Source organism: Acipenser ruthenus, chromosome 8 (assembly GCF_902713425.1).
Source record: "Acipenser ruthenus chromosome 8, fAciRut3.2 maternal haplotype, whole genome shotgun sequence".
NCBI classification, from domain to species: domain Eukaryota; kingdom Metazoa; phylum Chordata; class Actinopteri; order Acipenseriformes; family Acipenseridae; genus Acipenser; species Acipenser ruthenus.
In genome coordinates, this window is record NC_081196.1 from 39,299,110 (window position 1) to 39,323,358 (window position 24,249).

The 24,249-nt window shown below is 37.7% G+C and overlaps 1 protein-coding gene across 2 annotated transcripts; it reads right to left on the minus strand.

Annotated features, from left to right (window-relative positions):
* Nucleotides 1–8,139: 8,139 nt before the first annotated feature.
* LOC117407468 (ankyrin repeat and SOCS box protein 11-like) lies at nucleotides 8,140–24,219 on the minus strand. Of its 2 annotated transcripts, none has more exons than XM_034012539.3 (8): nucleotides 23,852–24,219; nucleotides 15,496–15,575; nucleotides 13,981–14,088; nucleotides 13,446–13,596; nucleotides 11,681–11,815; nucleotides 11,065–11,256; nucleotides 9,951–10,071; nucleotides 8,140–9,710 (listed from the first exon to the last, which is right to left on the minus strand). In XM_034012539.3, exons 1-8 carry the CDS (start codon nucleotides 24,027–24,029, stop codon nucleotides 9,701–9,703), a joined length of 975 nt encoding a protein of 324 aa, XP_033868430.1. In that variant the 5' UTR covers nucleotides 24,030–24,219; the 3' UTR covers nucleotides 8,140–9,700. The 2 variants fall into 2 exon arrangements, with proteins under 2 accessions (XP_033868430.1, XP_058884911.1); XM_059028928.1 differs by lacking the exon at nucleotides 23,852–24,219 and adding an exon at nucleotides 17,262–17,576.
* Nucleotides 24,220–24,249: the final 30 nt, after the last annotated feature.

The window sequence follows — 24,249 nt, forward strand, 5'->3', positions numbered from 1 at the left end:
CAAGTGCAGCCCCCAGTGCAAACGTAATTAAAGACAATGACAGAGTGGCAAAAATGATAAAGCACAGTGTTTTATTTACATTTAGATGTGAAATGTAAGCCTGGAATAGGAAGCATCCATTACCAAGTGTTTCAAGATCCACCCTCACCACATACACTCAGCTGCAAATAAACTGACACTACAGTAGCAAACCATTATTTGCATTTGACACCCAATAAATCAACTGGTCATTATTTCTCCTGACAGCTAGATATAAAGCTGCCAATAAAGATGACTTCAGTCTTGTCTGCAAGTGTTAAACCATTGCTTTGCTCATCATTCAGAATGTTTACATGGCAAAAGTATTCAGAATAGTGAGGATTTGGAATACTAGAATATTCTGAATGCTCTGTATACATGCAGGCAGAATTCTCTTATTCCTACTGCACCAAGAGAGCTGATTGTAGTAGAATAGTTTGTTCTTTATTGTAAAGAGCTGGTGGTGTGGACGTATATTTCTGTCATTTGTTTTTAGTTTTTTCAGATATGGAATCTGATCTTTTGAGATTGTGTAGATGCTTGTGGTTCTTAATTCAGTGCAATGTGTTCACGCAGACATGCACGCTTATGTCTTTATTAATATAACAAGGAGACAGATTGAAGATGAGTTGCCCCTGTTTAGCCAGGCACATTGGTAACAGAGCCTAGAGTAAACAAATGTAAAGTAGAATAATAATCATAGTAAATAAATAAATAAAGCAAATACTGTGTGTGTGTTTATATAATTATGTCAACACATGCATAGTTGCTTTTTCAAAGAGCATTTGATTGAATTTCTGTTATGGAGAGCTGTAATTGTATATAAATAAATAAATGTATGCTGTTTTTAAATTTATATATATATATATATATATATATATATAAATTTGCAGATCTAGCATGTATGGATATTTGTTTTCTGTGTATTCTTTTGTACTCAAATTGTAAGACCATTTTATACTGTATCTATACAATGCGCCGATACCTACTGGTGAGTGGCACTTTAGAAATTTTGAAAAATAAATACATAGATAATATGTATGTGACTACTAAATGTTAGCCTTTAGGCGTAATTCGGGGGATGCCGTAGAGGGCGCTCTCCCGCTTTGCGCTCCTTTTTTCTTCTTATCCTATTTCCTTTCCTTTAGCCTGTCTTACCTTCCCTCCGTGGCATCCTGCCCGGTAGCGTCCGCGATCTCTTCCGGGTGGAAGCTGATCCCAGTTCAGCCTCATTTAGTATTTCCAGCCAATCGCACAATGCAGCGCTCGCCACGTCAATTATTAGGGCATGGCCAGCACTGCTCCACGTATGTGTTATTGGCTGCCCCTCCTGTCTATCTCGCTCTCTTTTTCTACTTTAACCCAGCACTATTTCCGCTTCCTTGTCTGTGTTTGTTTTTTGTTCCTCCTCCTCCCCACTTCTGCTCCTTTCCATATCGCACTGTCCGCACAGGGCTCCCTCAGGGGGGGAAGTGAGTCTCACTCCCCCGGCTGTCCGGGTCGGCCTCTTGTCTCAACCACTGCTGCCCGGCTGTTCCTCGTCGGCCTGAGGGGACCCCCGGCCACATCCTATTCTTCTGCTGCTTATGCGCTAAGCCTTCCAGGCCTCAACCTTGCTGTCCCATCTCCTCTCTTCTATTTCAGGTCCAGGACCATTTCAGCCCCCTCATGCAGTAGGCCGTGCCTCCACCTGCCGAGCGGGCCCCGACCAAGGGGGGGGGGGGGGGTTTCTCTGTTTTCGTCTCTCCTAAACGGACCCGAGACACTTTTCCTAAGCTCTCCACGCCGCCCAGCTGCCAGCTTAGCTGCCTGAGGATGCTGCACTGAGTTGCGAAGGATCTGTCCTTTTGTCCTGTTCGTCCCCTTCCTGTCTCTTGCTCTACTAAACGCCCAGCAGCCAGAGGATGCTGTCTGACCCGACGGAAAGTGTTTATATCTAATCCTTTGCTCTTCTCATGTCTCCCTCTCTACGTCGCCCAGCAGCCAGAGGATGCTGCCTGACCCGACGAGAAGGGAAAACTCTTCTTCCCCCCTATCTTGTCCTGCTATCAGTATCTAACCTCAATGTTACTAAGCACCATTCCCAAACTCCAGCCCTCAATCTCGCCATCCCTCAAACTCGTCTCACTCTTAAACTCTCAAATGTCTCACCCCTCTCAAGCCTCCTAAGTAACCGGAGAAATCCTCTCATCTGGTCTCATCTTAAACTCTTAATATCTCACTCCCAATTTCGCCTCCTCTCAAGCCCTCGTAGGCAACCAGTGAATATAGTATGTGATGACATACTGATAGAATTACATAAGAAATACATTTTTCCTTTTTGTTTTGTAATTTTTGCTACTTCCTAGTTATCTACACTAGCGCTACACTTAATAAAACATAGAATACAACATCTAGTTTTTTTATACACTTACCGTCAGTTTTGTAACACGAGTAAACAGTTGTGTGAATAAACACACCTACAGCAAAAGTACAGCTGTGGGAAAAGCTTGCAAAGAGGACAATGTACAATATGTGCTTGTTTCTTCTAGTTTTAAAATGTTAAACTCCGGGGTTTTTTCCGCTTACATCGCCTGACGTGCGCATGTTAAATTAAGGCACACTGCTACGCTGAGGGGTGCACTAACTCACGGGATGAACTTTCACATGCTACACCGGGTCGGTGAAGATAAAGGGCGATTATCCCGTATGCCATTCATAAGGCTGAAGTAAGGAACAATTAGATTCGCCTCACTTCTGTTCTTTATTTTGTGTTTGTTTGTTTGTTTTTTGCTTTACAGTCCTGTGCTTTTAAAACTGTACATCGATGACAAACTTGATCCACAGTTCTCTCATAAACGCTTCTGCACATCTCTGTTCCTTGCCATCAAGCTGTTTTATGACTTTAAAATCCTTAATACAAGTGATGTCGCCTCATCAGACCAAAAGTAGCTGCGTTTTCTCGCACGTGCCGTCATGTTTACTGCTGGCAGTATTTGTTATTGCGCGTGTCTGTTGTGGGTTACGCTTCATAGTCGGAATGTGCTGTTTACATTCCACTAGTATTCCGCATAGTGGAATACCACCTCCAGTATAACGAATATGCAGGGATAGAATATTCCTCTTCATGTTCCGAATATACTGTTTACATGGCGGAATATATATTTGGATTATTCCGAATACTAGTGGAATATTACTGGCCATGTAAACGCACTGTTGTTATTGTGTGCTATCAGGCATAGCTTTTAATACTTTTTTTGTATAATTTCCAAAAATATATATATTAATTTAGCAAAATGTCAACCTGACAACCAATCATTGTTCCTATCACTATCAATTCAGTTAAGATTTTTCTGGGTTCAAAATCAAGGAACTGATCAAGGATGTCCATTCATATTTTGAGTTTGTCAAGGTTGGATAGTATAGTACCAGTACTTATTTTGTTAACAAACAATCTTCATACCTGGAGGGAATTTACATTGTTTTTCTGCTTGACACCAATTCAAACCACCCAGGCCTGTCTCAAAAACTTTGATTTCACTTTTGAAAACTGTGTTTCATTGATCGTTTCTAGCTACTGTGCCCCAAGACTATGGACCTCAATTCCCAAAGACATTCGAGATGCACTTGCCACTCGGTTCACATGTTCAGTCACTTATCTATTCAGACTGCATGCTTTCCTTTTTTGTGGTGTACTGTCCTTTACAAAACTTTGTCATGGTAAGTTTATCATATGTATTTCCCCCAGTACCATGCTTTATTATAGTTTATCATCTGTACTTTACAACACATTCTCTATGGTTTCCATTCAATTCAGTGGGTTGAGATGCCAAGTCATTAAAGTACCACCCTATTGAAAATAATCCTGACCCCTGTGGTATTGCAGTTTTCTGATTTCCATTACATGAGAGTAGATGTTAAAACTTCATGCTGATTTGAACTCGGCTCTCGCCAAGATAAGCGCCAACTAAGACGTAGCTTTACAGTAAACTAATGTGATCCATCTGCATCTACATCCATTTGCGTTTCTTTCCATCTGATGATGTAGATATCCTTCTGCCTGGTGTTGATGGCTGAAGTGTAATACTGGCTGCAGGGATCAGCTTATTTTACCTCCCCAGCGCATCAGCACACACAACGCTGATGTGCGGTCTCCCCAGCGCATCAACTAAGTAGGGTACATCTCTGGGGTCTTCAAGTGGGCACCTTCCGTCCTCTGTGTTTCGTCGACTAGCCCGCGACAGTGATTCTGGCGTCCCAGCTTCACCCCCCTCCATACCCCACTCAACTCAGCCCAGCTTACATAACCGTACATCAGCGTTACTTTCTTTCTATTGTGCTTGAGATCCCCAACCAGAATCTTTCCATCTCAACTACAGCCAGTTGCTGCTCCTTTCTGCTGCTTCAGATAAGTTCTTCACTGTGTGACGCAACTCTTGGCTACTGAACCCGACATCTCTGAGAAACCTGGTTGTAGAGTGTGCCATAAATCCTTGACAACCCACTTCCACTGGGTAAACTCTCCATCCTCTCTGTTTCTCTTCAGCAGCTAGTTGAGCATACCAAAGTTTCTTCCTCTCATACGCCTCATCCACAGCATCCTCCCATGGCACTGTTAACTCTACCAGATGAACAAGGCGTGCTGATCCAGACCACAAGACAATGTCTGATTGAAGGTTAGTGGTGGCAATCTCAGGTGGACAAAATAAGCCATTGACCAACATCTGCCAGCGTTTTCCAGTCTCTAGCAGCTTCCAGTTGTCCTGAGCGAGGCTTGGTTTTAATACCTTTGTACTTTACCACACTTTCACTAGGCAAAAAATAAAATGGCAACAGCTGCCATAACGCTGTAAATAGGTAAATACTGTAGATTCCATCTGACAGGTCTCCAAGATTTCTGCAGGGATGCTGTTGTCTACCCTTCGTGACTGAAACTAACTTTGAATAGGGTGATGCAACTTTATATATTAAACAATACCTGCAGTCATGCGACCCACAGTCCTTTAAACAGAAGTGTTGCTAGAGTTGCGGGTATTTTAGATTCTGTTCTCCGGTTCCTGTTTTTACTTTATTACGGTATTGTAAAATCTTAAACAGGGTGTCTTGATGTTCCCTCATATAAAGGTGCTATAGAAATGTAAAAAGTATAGCAATATGTTGTGCACTGACAATGGGAGAACTTTGTATGAAATGATCCTTCTAGAAGCGAATGCTCTGCCCTTTCCAGACACTATCTCAGGGCCCACCACTGCCTGGGGATTAAGTTCCTTTTAGGCTTACAGAAATAAGCAAGTGCCAGGACTTAAATCAAAGCCATGTCTTTTGACATTTTAGATTTACTTTTTAAATCATTGCCTTTAGGTTCCAGATGTCATCAGTGATATCATACATGATCTAAACCTGCAAACAGGAATACAGATTGGGAGCACTGTGAAAAAAACACAAAACAAAAAAAAAGGTGTCTGGTTTCTGCTTGCCTGTAGTTATCTACAACTCCAAACAAGGTCACTTTAAAAAATAAATGTAAAAAGTATCTGATATCAGTCGATTAAATCATTCATATTGTTTTAGTTTTTTTTTAATGAATTTTAAACTCAAAATGTGCTAAATATTTATTTTTATGTGTTAATTTTTCCATTGGAAATCTTTATCAAAGGAGGAGTTTCCACGTGTGTTTTAATTTTCTCTCGAAACATTGTGCTGGAGCCAAATGAAAAATGGCCCTAAACATTTGGGGTTTCCATTGGCTTAGTTTATTTTATTCGAGAAGACCCTTTTTTCACCTGACGTCATGCAAATGAAGGGAAAAGGAGGAGGTCGATGTGCAAATTAGCCATGCGTAGTGTTTTTGTTTTGGCAGAGAGCTTTGTTTTGTTTATTGTTTAAATCTTTTGTTTTTGTTTATTTGATTAATTAAATACGCTGAACGCAATAGCATTCAGTTTCACCCGCCCATCCACTGTTGTTTGGTTTCTGTACTTCCTGGTCCGTGACGTCATCACACATCACCACAGCGAGCCAGTCTGTCACACCAAGGTATATAATGAAACTGTCCAACCCAGCTATTGCAGATCACCATGGCTGAAAACCGGTGGAGACATAGGATTATAGAGATCTGTACCAGACACCTTGCATGTATGCTCCCAAGACTATCTGGATTTGGAGCCATGGACGTTTTCACGTAAAATGCGGGTTTCCATGTGAAAATGAGAGTGGATTCCCCGTTTTTTATGTCATGTTCACGAGTAAATGAGATTTACCCTATCCCTCTCTGTGGCCTTTATTTTCGGCCACAAACCTGAGCCTCTCGAGATGTTCTCCAAAACTTTCACGCACATCGCCACTTCATGTGTAAATAACCACACATGGAAACTCCCCCAAACTCAGTTGCAGTTGGTTCCCTCCAGTGAACCCTAGTGGTCATTTTAATACCTGCCTCTTCAGCTTGCTTGGGTTTGACCAGAGACTGCACAGGGGTCAAATATGCTGGTAACGTTATTAAACTTACCAGACATCTGTGAGTGGAGAAATTATATAAATGATGATTAAGAGCACATATCATGGGATAATAAACAGATGAAAAATTCAGAGGGCATAAAGTTAATCCAAGAGCAATAGTGGTAGTGTAACTGCAATAATATACTGGATAGATATATATGTTTATGTTTTTTTTTTTATGTTTTACAGAAAACAATAACACACAGCAGGAAGTACACCTCAATAATAATAACTGAAACTAGATCGAAAAAAGAAACCAACATAAAAGGGCTCCACAGTGTGACTATTTTTCATGGCGGGTACCCGGTTCTGGATTTTCTACCCGTGCCGACCTCTCCACCTCTCCACCTCTCTCTCTCTCTCTCTCTCTCTCTCTCTCTCTCTCACTCTAATGTGTAGTTATAGTACCATCTGATGGCTAAATGAAATAATACATGTACTGGCAGCCTGCTGATGAATGATGAAAAACTATTTAAAAAAAGTTGATGGATGGGAGCTTGCATCTCGAATGTGATTGTTCAGTCAAATAATACACACTGAATATTTCCTAAGTGACTGTCAATCAACATTTTGGCAACTATTACAGTAGTGGAGAGACACACAATAGTAGACAGACTGTGTTGTTTTGTATGGTATGTTCTACTGCTCACCAATCAGTTACATACATTTTTTTTAGCAGTGATGCTTATGACTTGCAGACAACTGCATTCCCAGTGTAAACTCATTTTTAATTTTCCAGAATGTTCCCTTTTATCCAGCCTTTGACAACAACGATCATGATCAAATGTATATAAATTGTGCTTTCCTGTAAAATGATTCTCTTTTTTCCATTCAAACATAGTTGATTCTATCTAAGCTCATTTTACTTGCATTGTGAAAATGGGTTTAAAAGTATTGTTAAATGGCTCAAGTATCTATTTATTTACTGTATTTAGCAGACAACATTGGAACTGTTCTCTAGCACTTGCACATCTGGATAACTTGTTTATTTATTTATAAACATTGAAAAAATAAAGCAGAACCATTAACAGATTATTACAGCATGAGAAGGTTGGACAAGTTAATCCATTTCTGAAGGTATAATGTTTGTAAATATGAATTAAGTTCTTTACTCGAGAGTGCATTTTTTGAATGAAAAATAAAACGGATAATGTTACAAAACTAGAATTAAGGAACTCAGAAGGTTGATTTTGTTACTCCATACTGTGCCTAATTTGTTTGTTACTAGCACTAGATATATAGCATTGAGCACTATTGACTGAATAAAATCTTTTCTTTCCCCTTTCTACTCCCCACCTATCCTCTCTGTATCTGTAGCGTAGCTGGGCCCAGCAGTAGGTCACAAAGCTCTTAGCAAGCTCAAAGGCAGGTAAAGACAAACACAGAAAAAAAAAAAACTCTATACTGGAGCAACAGAACCCAGGACCACTCTGAATGTTTGCGGACATCATAACAGAGGAAATATAAAAATAACATTTGAAGATTTGTGTATTGACAATGTGTAATAAACACCACTGGCATAAACATTTCTGGGTACTTCAATTCAGAATTGGTATTACCCACAACTGTGCTTTACTGATTGCTGTGCATTTGTTTTAAAATAACTTGAAACAGCTTTACTACTTCAAACAAGACAAAGAAATCTGTTTTGTTGTTTTGTTTATTTAACTGGAAATCAATTTCATAGATTTTTTTTCTACAGAATCAGTAAGCAACTACAATAGAACACCCTTCATCTGAACTGCTCTAAAGACAGAAAATGTTGATACTGCCGTTTGGATAAACAGGAGTTTAGGCCTCATTACATGTGATACGGGAGGTGATTCAGTTGAGACAAATGGGTTTTACTGTATAATAGTATTTCAGGATAATTCAATAACAATAAAAACAATTGAATAATACAAAACAAAAAGTCTTACTACCAGAGTAACTTGTTAGTCAATACTTACAGATTTCCACGACATTTAACAGAAAAAATAGCAGTTATATTTCTCGAAGTTAAATATAAATATATTGAACACCCTCCAGGGTGAAACAAGTATTAAAAACGTTTTTTTAAATATATATATATTATTTATAAAATCAATGACAGTGTTCCTTAGCTTTGTGGCATTAATGTATGTTTTTGAATTAGAAAGTTTGTTTTAATTGTACTGTCAAAATTTCCAAGTGCAGCTACTTACTCAAAAACGTTAAGAGCGCTATTTTTTCAAAAAGTAAAAACACACCCAATTCAGTACCAGTACAAAAATAAACAACTCAGCAGTTTCATTGAATGACTTGTGAATAGTCTTAGTCTCTTATTTGTTTTAGCATTGTAAATGGTGTTTCTGGAGATTTTAAGAAGGTACAGTGCAAGTGGTACAGACATGGAAATAAGACTCCAACTGATGTAAAGCAATTTAGGCACTACATGTTGAAAGACATGCCAGAGCATGTTACATATAAGCAGTGGCTATAGGTAACAAGCTCAGGCATGTCTGTTCATAGTATAACCTGCAATAGAAAAGCTATATGCAGTATTTCCATCCTTGTAGTAACAATGTGAGTTTTCACATCCTGTTGAAGGATGATGGAGAAGTTCAGTCTGCTTGCCCATCCGTCCCCAGCCCAGTGCCAATATTGTTTCATATAATGTCTAATGATTTTGTGATGTGACCTACTAATAACTAAGAACCATCAAATTCATTTCATGTGTGACCTAAGCCACTTTGAAACCCAGTATGTTATCTTTCTGATAAGTTCAGAAAAAAGCTGTTTGAAGTATGGATGATGAAATCATAAAGCACTGGTCACTGTAAAATGTGTTGTGATGTTAATAACACAACAAATATTCACTATCTCCACTTGGATATCTATTTTTCTGTTGTGTTTTATACAAGTGTAATAGTGAGCAAGGAATAATTGTGTACCGATTGAGAACATCCCTTTTAATCAATGCATTTATTGTCAATCCAGTTGCATTATGAGAATAATGGTAAATACGTGGTAAAACTAGAAGCAGCTAAGTCAAGTAGACAAACGTTTCAGCTAATGCCTTCATCAGTGTTATCGTAATACTTATGAAGACATTAGCTACATTAGTTTATTAGTATTCAACAGAACTGATGACAGAGTGTTTGGATGATATGCGGAAGGTTGGATTAGATTGACGAAAGGCTCCATGGTCTGCATTTTACAGGAGATCTTCAAATCTCTGCTAAATTCAACAAATTCTGGAATGAAAAAAAACATTTGGTTATTCCTTTTTTAGTTGTCTCAATAAGCATCATTTTAACACTTCAATAATAATGTGATAATCTTGAGCTACATTCATTCAATTTGGTCCAATTTAAAGAGCCAGCTGTAGTAAGTAATGTGGAAGACTACATGCAGTACATCATTTTGCATGTAAAATACTGGCAATAGAAGGTTAATACAGATCAGATAAGCAAATAGATTTCAAATCTAATTACCTGTAGAGAAGAAATTCTTTCAATCGTCCTGGAAGCTCTAACCTGGAAACTTTTTGAAGTCGTGATCGACCCAAATGTTTCCGTATGCAAAGTCGACAAAGCTGCGTCAGAGCAGCAGGACCTGTTGAAAACAAATAAGGTCAACAGACGAGCCATGTAGCTACAGTAGGTCATGTATGATAGGGGCTTCTGAGCTATATTTGTTCATTTAAAAGTGATGTCAAGGCTTCGTACACTTATTCAGTGGTACTTCACTATATCATAAACTAGGGGAGTGTAGATTGTTTTCCATTGGGTATTACATTTTGCTAATAGTTGATTTCTTTGGGTCTCAATTGTCAATTTTCCAATAGAGAATATGATTTAAATGTTGGCTAACATGCACAAAGAAGAATATCCCACACGGAAAAGCAATATAAAGAAGAACAAAAACATTTGTATTCTAAAATAAATGATTGAAGGGCATGGCATCTTTAACATCTTGGCCCGGATAATATATCACTCTGCATGCATTATATTGGTACACAACCTACATCTACAGTGTGTCTGGTATAATACAATTTAAACAAGGTCACACACCACACTGAAGAAAATCTGGTATGGAATTTAAAATGATTTGATGAAAAATACTGTAAGTTTGACTATAAAAAAGACTAACAAGCTATACCTTGGCCGAATCAAAGGTGTAACTTCTACCCAGTGACTCAATGTTCAAATTAATACTTGACAAGCAGAAAAGGAAAGCCAAGAAAAAAAACAGTTCTTTTCAGTTTCCATTGTTGCAATTGTTTCCACATTTTCTAAATGTAAAACAATCTGTAATGAGGAACAACAATGTAAAATAGACCCTCTTCATTATTTGTTGACTAAATACAAAAGGAAATATGTGTATCAGCTCCTTTAATAGATCCAATTTAATATTAAAAAGAAAATTGAGTAACACTGACACCTGGAGGTCACAAAAAAGAGCACATCGTACACAAGTGTACATAAAAAATACAAAATAAATGTGTAAATGTATACAGAAGGCACCCTGTTTCTTCAAGAATGTTCTGCTGTGCTATCAACAGTAGCACGTTATTGTATCACAGCACGTCTTCTTTAAAAGAGATACCTTCTCGTTGTAAAAGTGCTCTTTCCACCATGCTGTTTGGAGCAGCGAGTTCCACCGGCCTCTTCCCTTCAACATTTCTGCATTTCACATCTGCCCCGTAATCTATTAGCAAGTCCACTATTTTTGTGCTTGTTTTTCTGGCTGCTGCGTGAAGCGGAGTGTCCTGCAACCTGCCCAGGTCCACATTGGCTCCTGTTAAGGTGCAAAAAGGCATCTTTACACAGTGTAGTACCATTTCACAGAACCCTGGAATTCTGTGAAAATACATCCAGCTTCCCTCCCTGAGTTTTGATACATACTTCATTAGTACCAGCATTCGGTTTGTGGTTTAGTCTGTATTGATTTATGCCTTTCAGATTTCGCAATGCACTTGGCAGCCAGACCCTGGCCTATATCATGTTATGCTATTTTCATTGACATTGATGTTAATATGCACTCTAATGCGCCTGGAACTCATATAGTTTAATTATGTTGATCACGGACCGTGCTCTCTATAATAGAAATCAATACTAACAGCTGATTTGCTGTTTTATATATTATTGCTCTGGAATAACACAGGTGATGCAGTTTTTTTTTTAATTATTATTTGATTTTTTTCCAGAAAACATGCACTTACCTAACTCTAGAAGTTTCTTCACACAGTCTGTTTTCTGACAGGTGCAGGCCACATAAAGTGGGGTTCCAAGGTGGGGGACTTCTTGGTCTATATTTACCCCATTAGCAAGCAGAATCTCCATGCATTCTCTATGACCTAGTCAAAAACATATTCATTTGTTAAAAATATGATTAAGAGGGCACAAAAAGATGTCAATAAAGAGACCTGTGCTAAATCCATGCTGGTGATGTGTGACTATAGTATTGCAATATCATTCCCACAGAATTCCTTTATTGTTATGCTGTCTATAAACATTGCATTTTTTGTATTGTATCGTGTGGGTTGGTTACCCTGTTCCTAACCCCAGGGAGCACCATTAACACTTCACACAGGACAGGCCCCAGAGCCACGCCACAGCAGGGCGTGTTGCCCTATCTCTCAATATGTATGACTGTGTCTCAGCCCTATTAGGGATGTATAGAGTTGTTTGTGTGTGTTTGCATTTCCTACTGTGTGGAAGACAGGTTCTCGCACCCCTTGGTGTGACTGTAAATTGCTGTGAATCGGTTGAAACACAAACACACAGAAATGTAAAAAAAAATAATAATAAATACTCCTGTTTTTATGAAACCGGGGATGTGGAGTGAGCTTGTGTAAATAAAGATGGCCTGTTGTTCAAGCTTTATGAATACGGTTTTTACTTATGTTATGAGCTTTTAGGGGCTTATGACTACATTTAGTTAACAACTGCAGTTAATACAATGTTGATTAAAGGTGTAAATCACTACAATTTAATGACATCATTGATTGCTGATGTAATGAAATGTAAACGTTTCATTAACACCACCCCTTATCCTTCTTTGGCAGATTATTAAAAAGTACAGATAATGTTGATTAGCAAAATCATCTCTGCACTTGGGAAGTTTACTGAGCTTTGACAAATGATTTGAAATATTTTGGTTAAGGTATGAAATATTTTTTTTACACTGATTTTTAATCTTTGCAAATACCCAGAGACAAATAATTTCCGATCCTTATTTATTTGAAAATACCACAAAGGGAGAATTTATCAATTGATTACTTAAAATCGGTCAGCCCCATTCTTCAAGCACCAAATTGTTCTCCAAATGCTGGCAGTCAGGTTAATGAATAAAGCTACAGTGAATTCGAGCAGATACTGAAAAGCACATTAGTGTTTTCAACCTCCTTTCTGTAACAGCAAGATGCTAACCAGGCTAAGGGAAAAGCCAATGCTTCTCTATTTGTAAACAATATTCATGTGAAAGCTTGACATTTCTCTGCCTAAACTAGTGTTGTAAAATAATGACATTTTCCATTACTGATAATCAGTAGATAAATATCATGATAGCCAGGTAAATCATATAAGAAAATATGTAGGTATTTATTTAATTAAATAAAATGTATTAAATACAACCCAGATTTTTTTTTTTTTTTTTTACAGTGCAGAACCAGCATACATATCTAAGTATTGATAGTGGTATCCCAAGCAGATAAATAATTAAAAAAAAAAAAAAAAAAGTTTTTATTACTAAAGCAATGGAAAAGTATCCAAAAGCAGGCTGCCTGTTGTGAAATGGAAAATTAATCATTTTATTTTTAAATTGTACCCTGGCACAATAGGTGAGCGTGGGTAGCTGTCTTCACAGCTGCAAGTTCTAACTTTCTTCTTCTAGAACTTACTGCAGCCAGCCCCACTTCATACTACCTAACCCTATATGCATTTGTCAGAGTGCACAAGTGCATCCAGCTAAAGTCAGTGTTTTACCTCTCTTTGTTGCTTCATGTACTGGGGAAGGAAGCTGACATTCAGGCTGGGAATGGGCTCCGTACTCCAGTAGAACATTCACACAGGCAGCACTGCCGCTACAGCAGGCATTGTACAAAGGAGTGATGCCTTCAACTGTGACTGAATTTACCTGGGAAAAGCCACAAAAATAGCAATAAACAATCTGACATGTACGTTATGACAAAAAAATGGGAAAATCCCTTGGTTTGCAATATAAGAATATTTTTGGGGTCACGCAACATGGTATGTGATCCACTTGAATTATCCAAGCTGTGTCAGAGTTCCTATTCAACACTGTCTTGAAAAACAAACATTTGTCTAATAAGTTTCTTTTTACTGCTTCTGTATCTTATTATTGAGTGAATATGGATACAATCCACAATAATAATAAAACAGTCAATGTTGGTCTTTTGTCCCATTTAACTCGCAAAAGAAACATAACTACAGTAAGCTCAGCTGGAAGCAGCTGGTGCACCAAGTCAAGGAAATACACAGGATTTTTCTGTTGACTTACATTAGCCCCGTTTTCCAATAAAACCTTTGCACAGGCAACATGGCCTCCCAAGCAGGCTTCGTGAAGAGGAGAGACTCTATCTATGGTGGTGATGTTCAAATTAAAACCCTAAAATAAAATAGAAAGTCACAATTGAAAGCTATATTAGGGACTGCATCCTAGCCCGTTACTGGCGTGTTCAGCAGCTCTGAATAGTAATCTGTTTTGCAACCGGAATTTGTTATTAATGAACTTGCATTACTCAAGAACTGGAGTATCCTTTCATTGAAGGATTGCAATCTCACTTTGAAAGTATTCTTCAAATACAGCAGAACCTGTCATATCCAATCTTGCAAGATACAATACCCTCTATTAACGGATGGACCTCTGGCATGTGCCATTTACACGTGCTGCTGTGCTACCAACTGAACGGTGCAGATCAATGCACATATTATTATAGGTCTAAATCAGTAAATTCAACAGCTCAGCAGGACAGAATGGATTCAGTTGCAGAAAACAAAACGTTCAATAAAAGAAAACAAGAAAGCAAGGAGTTGATAGAATTATTAGTGTTAAAAATCTGACAAACTCCACGGAGGGTTGGGGTCAATTCCTGTTTTTCAATTCCAATTCCAATTCCAATTCCTTTTTCAAATAAATTCCCAATTACAATATTTTAGAGACATAATGATTGTTGTGATTGTTCAACTTCTTTCATTTGAATCCAATTTAATTGACAGTGACTTCAATTAAAGTAGTTTGTTGTCCCTGTGAGAAGCTATTTCAACAGAAAACTTCTAATTGCATCAACGATGTGTTGGAATTGATTAAAAGGGAATTGGAATTGGAATTGGAATTGGAATTGGAATTGGGGATTGTGACAGGGTAGCGTCACGGCCCAAGCTGTTACTGGCAGGAAAGAGACCCAGAGACAGAAAGCTGCAGTTTAAGTGCGTATGCACATGTTTATTAACAAAACAAACACAAGAACAGGAACAAAATAAACACGGCACAAGGGAAAATAAAAGGTTCAAATAAAAAAATAAATCACTTGTAGGGTGGGCATTAACCTTCACTACCAAGCTGAAAACCAATACAAAGATCACAGCACAACCCCCACCCACTCAACCCTGTGATTGCACATTGAACATTAATTGGAATTGGAATTGAAAATCAGAAATGGCTTTAGAAACACCGATGTGTTTGACATTACAAATGTATAATACCCAGAGGTTAATAAAGCAGCTACATTATAATGTAACGACTCCCTCCGAGATTTTTACAAATCTGATGGACCCCTGGAGCCAGTTTAATCAGCTATGACAGGTTCTGCTGTACATCAAATATGGCTAAGGTTGCCGCATGATTTTGTCACAGAAACTAAATTAGTAATCACTTTTAACAAACATTAAGCAGGTGGATTAATAATTGTGTCCCCATCTGTACATACCCAAGCTATTTATAATTAGCTATGGATTATTGTCATAAAAAAAAAAAAAAATCCTTCTTTAATGTGACTTCAAATCATACCCATACCTGTGCAATCAGGGTCTTGAGTGATAAAAGTCTGCCATGAAATGCAGCCTCATGAAGTGGGGATCTATCTGCCCAGGAGCCTGCAAAGCAGAAAATACAGTGTGTTTCTGTGACTGTGTGGAGGACAAAAGTGTCAGAGGCTACTCTGGAAACAGATTAACTAGAACCAAGCTGTCTGTTAGTATTGCATACTGGAGTGTTCTTACTACCTTAACCCCCTTTAATTGTTACTAATTTGGACCAATAACAACAGTACTGCAGCTTCAATATATGTATGACTATTAACTATGGTAAATACTTCAAGAACCTGACTGATCCATTTACAGTCTTTTCGTGTTTTTCCTTCTGTCAATAATGGGCTGGTGAGTCTCTTAAAAACTGTCAGCCAAATTAAGTGTTCGAAACAGAAATAAATGAAATCATAAAGGTAGAATCTACATTTTTCAAACTGCATCAAAATGGCTCTTCTAAATGATGTATCACTGTGCAACAGTTTTTTATAGGCAGCTCATTATTACTTACTGTTCCTCTGCCCAGGTAATTCCTGGGCCACAGATAACCTGCTCCCAAACTTATTTGACTCTCTCACCACCCCGACTGGCTTTGAAAACCTCTGGCTTTCTGTAAAGTCGTCACCTCTCTGCAAGCTTTTATCCAAAGAAAAAGTCCTCTCAACCACACTGTTGTTTGTCTGATTCCACAATAGTCTTACCTTTAAGGTTTTAGACAAAAGCACTCAGAAATGCGACATCTCGACGTCTGTGTTTATCAATGTCAGTATTAGTGGTAGTATAGCAGAGGTGTGTCATTAATGAGCCAGGACATAAACACAGATTCACAATTATGTGTAAACAAAAAAAAAAAAATGCCGGAAACAGGATACAACAACTTTAATTACATAGCCTGTTGTAAAAAAAAAGGAATAAAGGAACTTGGAAGTAATAAAATGATACTGTAATGAGCTTTTATGACTGCCACTTCCAAAGCTCTTGCATGGGACAGCAAATCGGAGATACAAAGCAAGTTTGTCGTGCATAAACAACAGTAACAGAAAACGTTGTGGAAGGTTAAATAAATAAACAAAAACCCTGTTTAGTAACCTGTCAAACTCAGGACTAGCATTGCAGTGTCTGTGTGGAAATTGCAAACAGTCTTTAGGGTCCTGATGAGCGTCATACTCTTTGGCTAACAGACCTGGTTGCATTTCACTACTGCTGCTCAAACAAACAGTGTTCAGAAGTCAGGAAACGGTATTACTTATTTGGATTAATACCATGTACATTTTGAGTGATACTAAAAAAAAATACTGTTTGTGTTGTTTGAAAATCATGTTTATTACTATTGATGCAAAGTTCACTATGCACTGCCGCATTGACCAAGATGTCCAAATGAAATAATAGACAGGATTTAAAGTTTAGCCTACAATTGCAAAAAACAAAATGGATTGTATGCAGTGCTCTTAATATATTTTTTGGTAACTGCTGGTTATAGAATATCTATTCCCACCAGCTGCAGAAAAGTTCAAGTTGTTATTAGCTGTCTCCTACAAGCAGCACACTGATAAAAAAAGGCTCTGCCAGCAGCAAAACAAAGTTCTGTGTATATTTTTCTGTGACACTGCACGTTATCTTCATTTTCAAGGACTGCAGCAAATAAGGTTGTTTGCTGTAAGTGAGTTCCTGTCAAGGTGAACACAAAATGAGGAACAAAGACTGCAGTTAACAGACAAACCAACATCTGGAGAAAAAAAAGAAAACAGCACTTACCACTCATTAAAGTATTACAAATATACCCTCCATATATGTGATGCTGGTTGGACCAGTATTCCTTTGAGAGTGTGATTTCTGTGAGCATTTCTGATGTTTCCCAACAAAGCATTTTGAACTGATCCACGGCCAATTTGACTTGAAATGTCTTCTTCTAGTGGGTCCTCTTATCCACTCCAAAACTGACCCGCCTCCTAAAGCTGTCTAGACTTAGACAAAGAGCTGCTTTGAGGAGGATTTTCAATCTGACCTTTCACATGGACACTAAAAAACCAACTACAGTATCCTTTCATTTAGTCAGTTTGTTAAATGCATTCAGAGTTATGAAACTGCATTATACAGTATGGAATCAATAAAAGGTACATCTACCTAGGCAGGTACTTTTTAAATTTGCAATATGTCAAACTGGCACCTCTTTACTGTAAGCAGCTGTTCAAAACTAAATGGTTCAAATCTGAAGTTCATTAAAAGGCTGTATAATAAACTTCTTCACTGGAATTTCATCATTTGAATGCCAGTGACTTGTTTATCAACAATTGCTAAAATAATGCAATACAATACAAATGTATTTTTATATAGCACCCTTCCTGCCATAGCATCCCGGAGCACTGTACTTAAATTAAAAGTAAAACAGCTATGGCAGTTTTGCATCACCCTATAGAATTAACAAATTTTGCTTCATAAAGTGGAATTAATAATGTGAACATATTGAATTACATACCGCTTTGCAGTTTTCCGTATACAAAAAAACGGGCAAAAATTGAAAAATGTTACCTTTCAATATCTAACATGAAATACTGTACTACTATTATGGCTTCTGGGAGACTTTTGCGATATCATTTTGTAGTTTCTTTGATTACATGATGTTATTTATTTATTTATTTTTTAATAATGTCTCAATTCAAATTCTAGATGAGGCAAAACTTTTGGCCATAGCTGTACAATACACTCCCAGCTTCAACCAATTATATAAAAGGTCATTCCAAAAAGTATGTTTTCAATTTTGCAAAGAATCCAAAGTTTCAGCCTGCCTAGTGTCAACTGGAATAGAGTTCTACAAACAAGGAGCACAACAGCAGAAAGCTCTTCTGATTAAAGACGATTTTCTGGAACAACTAAAAGTGTAGCATTTTCTGATCTCAAAAAAATTAGAAACTGGCACTCTCAGAAGACAGCTTAAATGTAAAGTCAAGTTTAAGAACTAGTCAAAGAAAACTGGCCTGACAATGTTTCTGAAGAGGACCAGTTAAACTTGTTATTCAAACTAAGGAATTAGGGCAGACATGGGCATCGGGGGAAGGGTTGGGGTTTTAGTCTCCAACTAGAGTTACAACCGGGAATTAAAATGGATTTAATTAGGATTTTTTGTCACTGATCTACACAAAATAGTCCATAATGTCAAAGTGGGGAAAAAAAAATCTACATATTTTTCAAAATTATTTACAAATAAAAAACTGAAAAGTCTTGATTGCATAAGTATCCACCCCCTTTGCTGTGACACCCCTAAATAAGCTCTGGTGCAACCAATTGCCTTCAGAAGTCACATAATTAGTTGAATGGAATCCACCTGTGTGCAATTAAAGTGTCACATGATCTCAGATTAAATACACCTGTTTCTGGAAGGCCCCAGAGTTTGTTAGAGAGCATATCTAAACAAACAGCATCATGAAGACCCAGGAGCTATCAAAACAAGTCCGGGATAAAGTTCTGGAGAAGCACCAATCAGGGTTGGTTTATAAAAAAATATCCCAAACTTTGAACATCCCCTGGGGCACCGTTAAATCCATTATTGGGACAACTATAACCCGGACGCTCCACAAAACTGGGCTTTATGGAAGAGTGGCGAGAAGAAAGCCATTGCTGAAAAAAACCCATATCAAATCCCATTTGGATTTTGCCAAAAGGCATATGGGAGACACAACAAACATGTGGAAAAAGGTTCTCTGGTCTGATGAGACCAAAATTGAACTTTTTGGCCTTAGCGCAAAACGCTATGTGTGGCGCAAAGCCAACACTGATCATCACCCTGAGAACACCATCCCCACGGTGAAGCATGGTGGTGGCAGCATCATGTTATGGGGATGCTTTTCATCGGCAGGGACTGGGAAACTGGTCAGGATTGAGGGCAAAATGGATTGAGCCAAATACAGGAAAATTCTAGAGGAAAACCTGTTTCAGTCTGCAAGAGACCTGGGTCTGGGGCAGAGGTTCACCTTCCAGCAGGACAATGACCCTAAACACACAGCCAAAGCTACACTGGAGTGGTTTAAAAACAAGAACCTGAATGTCTTAGAATGGCCCAGTCAAAGCCCAGACCTCAATCCGATTTAGAATCTGTGGCAAGACTTGAAAATTGCTGTTCACTAACGGTCCCCATCCAACTTGACAGAGCTTGAGCAATTTTGCCAAGAAGAATGGGCAAAAATTACGGGATCCAGATGTGCAAAGCTGGTAGAGACTTACCCAAAAAGACTCACAGCTGTAATTGCTGCCAAAGGTGCTTCTACCAAATATTGACTCAGGGGGGTGAATACTTATGCAACCAACAAATGTCTTTTTTTTGTTTAATTAACTTTTGTGTCACAATAAAAAATATTTTGCACCTTCAAAGTGTTAAGTATGTTGTGTAAATCAAATGGTAAAAATCCCAATTAAATCCATTTTAATTCCAGGTTGTAACACTACAAAATGTGGAAAAGTCCAAGGGGGGGTGAATACTTATGCAAGGCACTGTATATATATATATATATATATATATATATATATATATATATATATATATATATATATATATAAATAAAATCAGGTATGTTTAACATACCGGTACCTTTAACAAAGCCATTTAGAAAGTTGGTTTATTTACAACTGTTCAGTTGGCATTTACTTTAGTTTAATTGGAAACCCTATTAAACAAAAAATGATTAACTAAAAACTAAGCTTCTACGGTAACATGATTTAAAAACATTGTTAAGGACTAGGCAATTACTGTCTTATGCTGCAAGGTCACGCACTGTTTAAATAGTTGTTTATGTGAGTTGACCTCATATCTATTTTCAGTAGAAATGCAGCATGTTTTAGTAACTTGTCTTCTTAAAAGCATAGAAAAGTGTAATAAAGCATAGTGAAAGCATTGTAAACCATGGCAAACTATGGTAAATGCATAGTATAAACAACAGGAAACTACAAAATGTACAGTGGTGAATAAGTGGTGTACTCCACTCCAGCAGGACCCCTCATATATTAAATATATTTCATGCGAGGATTTAAACTCTCTTGACTTAACCTCCAAAGCTATTTGAAGAGCTCAGAGATAGGTAGTGGCTAATTAAACACACATGAAGAAAGCAATGGTCCTGCTGAGATGCTCTCATACTAAAGGGCCTAGGCTATGTAAGTGGAATATTGCAGGTAATAAATAAATAAACAGATAGGCAAACAAGTAAATTAATAAATACCTGACTGACCAACTCTGCCATATGAACCATTAAGCTTTTAATATGCTATGGTTTTATTTCTTTAGTTTTCTTATTGAATGGGGTCACTCCCTTGAGCTTTCCTAGCCTCGAGGTCAACAGCCTGAAAGGAGATTACACACGTCCCCTGAGGAAAAACACATCTGTGGCTTGATATGCCCAGGCCATAGAGTTATGGAATGCAGATTGTATCAGGTTTAGCAGGCACCACACCCACCTCAGAGCCAGAAGTTCATTAGTTCAAACCATGATTTCCATCTAGCACTGCCACGAGTATGGAGGTATACTTTATCTTGCACATAACCACAACCATCATGATTAGGAGGGGGGGGGGGGGGGGGGAGGTTGGGTGTGGGAAGCATTTTACAGAAGGAAAACAATTTTGCAGAACAAAAAGAAAACCTTCAGGACACTGCCTGCACTGCATTTACTATCTTTATTTCTTATCTGACACCTTTATCCAGGGCGACTTACAATTGTTACAAGATTTCACATTATTTTTACATACAATTACCCATTTATACAGTTGGGTTTTTATTGGAGCAATCTAGGTAAAGTACCTTGCTCAAGGGTAAAGCAGCAGTGTCCCCCCTCGTGGGACTGAACCCACGACCCTCCGGTCAAGAGTCCAGAGCCCTAACCACTACTCCACACTGCTGCCCTTAGCAATTGTAATTGGAAGCCCCAACCTACAAATCAATCCCCAATTGCTTTTGGCAGTTCGACAAAGTCAACTGCAAAAACCTCTTCTGCCATTTCTTCATTGGTACAGATCTAAAAAGAGATATTATTATTGCTCAATAGTTTTTTAAAAACAGACACCAGCTTGTTCAGTCTATGAAACCTTCTGCCTGTACTGCACCAAGTTGGTTTGTATTAGTTACAATGATTAAAAGAAACCAGGGTACGGTATTGGAAACTCCTACAGGAGGACACAGAAGTATCATAAATAGACAGCATAGATTACACACTGATTAATCATGGATTAAAATGGAAAAATATTCTTAAACTAGGTGATCCTTTCAACTGTCTCCTTTTAGCGGCCATTTCAATGTATTTGTAAATGTACATTAAAACCAGCCAACAATGGGCCTGATCATTTGGCGGCTGTTTTTTCATACATTTGTATTTAAAACGAAAAAGTAAGAGGCAGTGAGTGTTTAGTGTGTAAAGATTTACTGTATAAATAATAATACAGTGCTGCACTTACATTATCATTTTTCTTTTCAGCACGAGAGGATTAATTTGATCTCATTGCAGCAGTATACTGAGCAAAAAACCAATCATTCCGGTAATATCATTTAAACAACTTAGTCCCTTGAAACGGATGGCAGATGTAATTCCCGTACAGGTCATATCTAGCATTCCAAGATAAAGCAGAGATTCCTATTATAGCAGTTCTCTTTTTTATAAAACCATCCAAGACTGAAGTAAAGTCTTCAGACATGGTGCATTGCTTTCTAGGAGGGATCTATTTTTAATGGCTGTTTTACCAGAGAGCAATAAAAAATTGTATGACAGCCGAATGTTCTACTAGCTTTTAAGGAGACATCTGGCAAACACCTTATAGTACTGTAAATGAAGCTTGTACCATAACATACCTGAAGTTTCTAACATGACAACCACACTCGCAGGCTGACAGCAATACAGTATTAAAAACTAGTGAACATACAGTATACAGGAGGTCCTCATAATCTCAAACTGCATTATTCTACAGGGAAAATCTTTGTAAAGATGTGCACAGTAGGATAAACAGTAGATGTCAATATATAAATGTGCATAAAATCAAGTTTATCAGATCATACCTAAATGCCACAAGGTGTAGAACATCACATTTCCACCTGTACCATGAAATCAGTTTGTAAACCTCAATCTCAACTTGTTTCAATATCAAACCAGTACTGCAGCCAGTTACATCTGCAGTCTACAATCAAATCTGTAATCCAATCGGACACTCTTCAAAAGTCCAAGATCACCTGTAAATATATATACCATTACTTTCATGTTCAGCCTACATATTTTTTTTTCTGCATTCAGAGTTCAATTTAAAACCTTAGCATTAGATGCTCATTAGGTAGCTCCCACCATGGTCTTGAGTTGGAGTGATCCAGTTCTGCCAGTGTGTCAGTGTGACAGAGAGACACGATCAATGCATAACAGTCCAATAAACAACCTGTTTATATAGTCCCTTGGCCATTTTTTATGAAGACAATTCACTACAGTACAGTGTAACTGGCTGGATGGGGCATCATATGATGGGTGACAAGACTATGGGAACTAACAATACGGGTCATGGCCCCTTCCCCAACATACATGATATAAACAGTTCCTTCAAGCAACCTGCTTTTTAACTGCTGTATAAGCTACTATTCACATGGAGAACTGATCTGCAATGATCTACAATAACGATCAACAAGACCAGTAGTAAAACAACATATACCGTCCAATGGAGATATCATATGTATGTATTTACTTATTTATGTATTTGTTTATTTATTTTTTTAGACTGTTCCTAATATTTGGTAATTAAATATCATATTAAGTAACCAGGTCACCTTGGTAATGAAATGCTGAATATTTTAAGTTTTGCAAATAAATGTACAGGTACTGGCACTAATTAGAAATCCAACATGACTTTCTATACCAGGGATCCAACAAATACTGCATATTTAACAATTTAGAGTGTTTTCTCCACTAAAACACGAACCTTAGGAGGTATCCCAAAATTGTGCAAAAACATTGTCAAACTTGAATTTATGTTATCTTATTACAATGTTAAATAACAAATAATAATAAATAAAACCACATAGCATAGGAAAATAATAACTGCTTCTTAACTAAACTGCTGTGAATTTAAACTTGACTCTGTATCTACAGTGGAAATATCAAGAATTACTTGTCTGTGTACATTTGTTTACAAAGTTTAATTATTTACCCAGAACCCCTCTCCACTCCCCCAAATGAAAGCATCGAGAGTTATGTGCCAAGACATATTTTTACAGAGTAATCTCATCTGAAGATTGTTAAAACAATATTTAAAGCGTATACACTGAAATTAAGGACCTAGTATGAAGCTTCAATTGCAAGCTATGTTGCTAAATAATATTCTATTTTTACCTGGAGTTATTCCATAAATCTCTTCAGCAATTCTCGCAGCCTCCTTTCTGTTTCCTTGGACGATGTAAAATTGAGTCAGCAAAGCAAGGCAAATCTTGATAAACAGCTTAAAACAAAACAAAGTAAAGATAGCAACATAAATATTGTTAAAAGCAGCCAGTATAGAAGTATCCTCCATTTTGTTTAGAGCTGATATTAAACTAGCTCTCCAGTGTTTTGCTATTCTATTCTTGGAATCATATGACTTCTATTTTAAATCCTGCTGCAGTTGGTGTGGCTCTGTTGCTAAGAATATAATTAGTTCATACATTTTTAAAAGTATTACATAGTTTCCGTTTAGGTTGTAGACTGTGACTAAGCAGGTGGTGATATTAAAAGCTCACTGGATATGTTTAGCT

What these genes read in the sequence shown, in the direction of transcription:
- LOC117407468 (XM_034012539.3), bottom strand. Translation starts at nt 24,029, where the DNA reads ATGGAGGATACTTCTATACTGGCTGCTTTTAACAATATTTATGTTGCT. An exon ending in TCAAGACCCTGATTGCACAG is followed by an intron (nt 14,089 to 15,495) that starts GTATGGGTATGA and finishes ATTTTATTTTAG; the next exon opens with GGTTTTAATTTGAACATCAC. An exon ending in GAAGAAACTTCTAGAGTTAG is followed by an intron (nt 11,257 to 11,680) that starts GTAAGTGCATGT and finishes GCACCTTAACAG; the next exon opens with GAGCCAATGTGGACCTGGGC.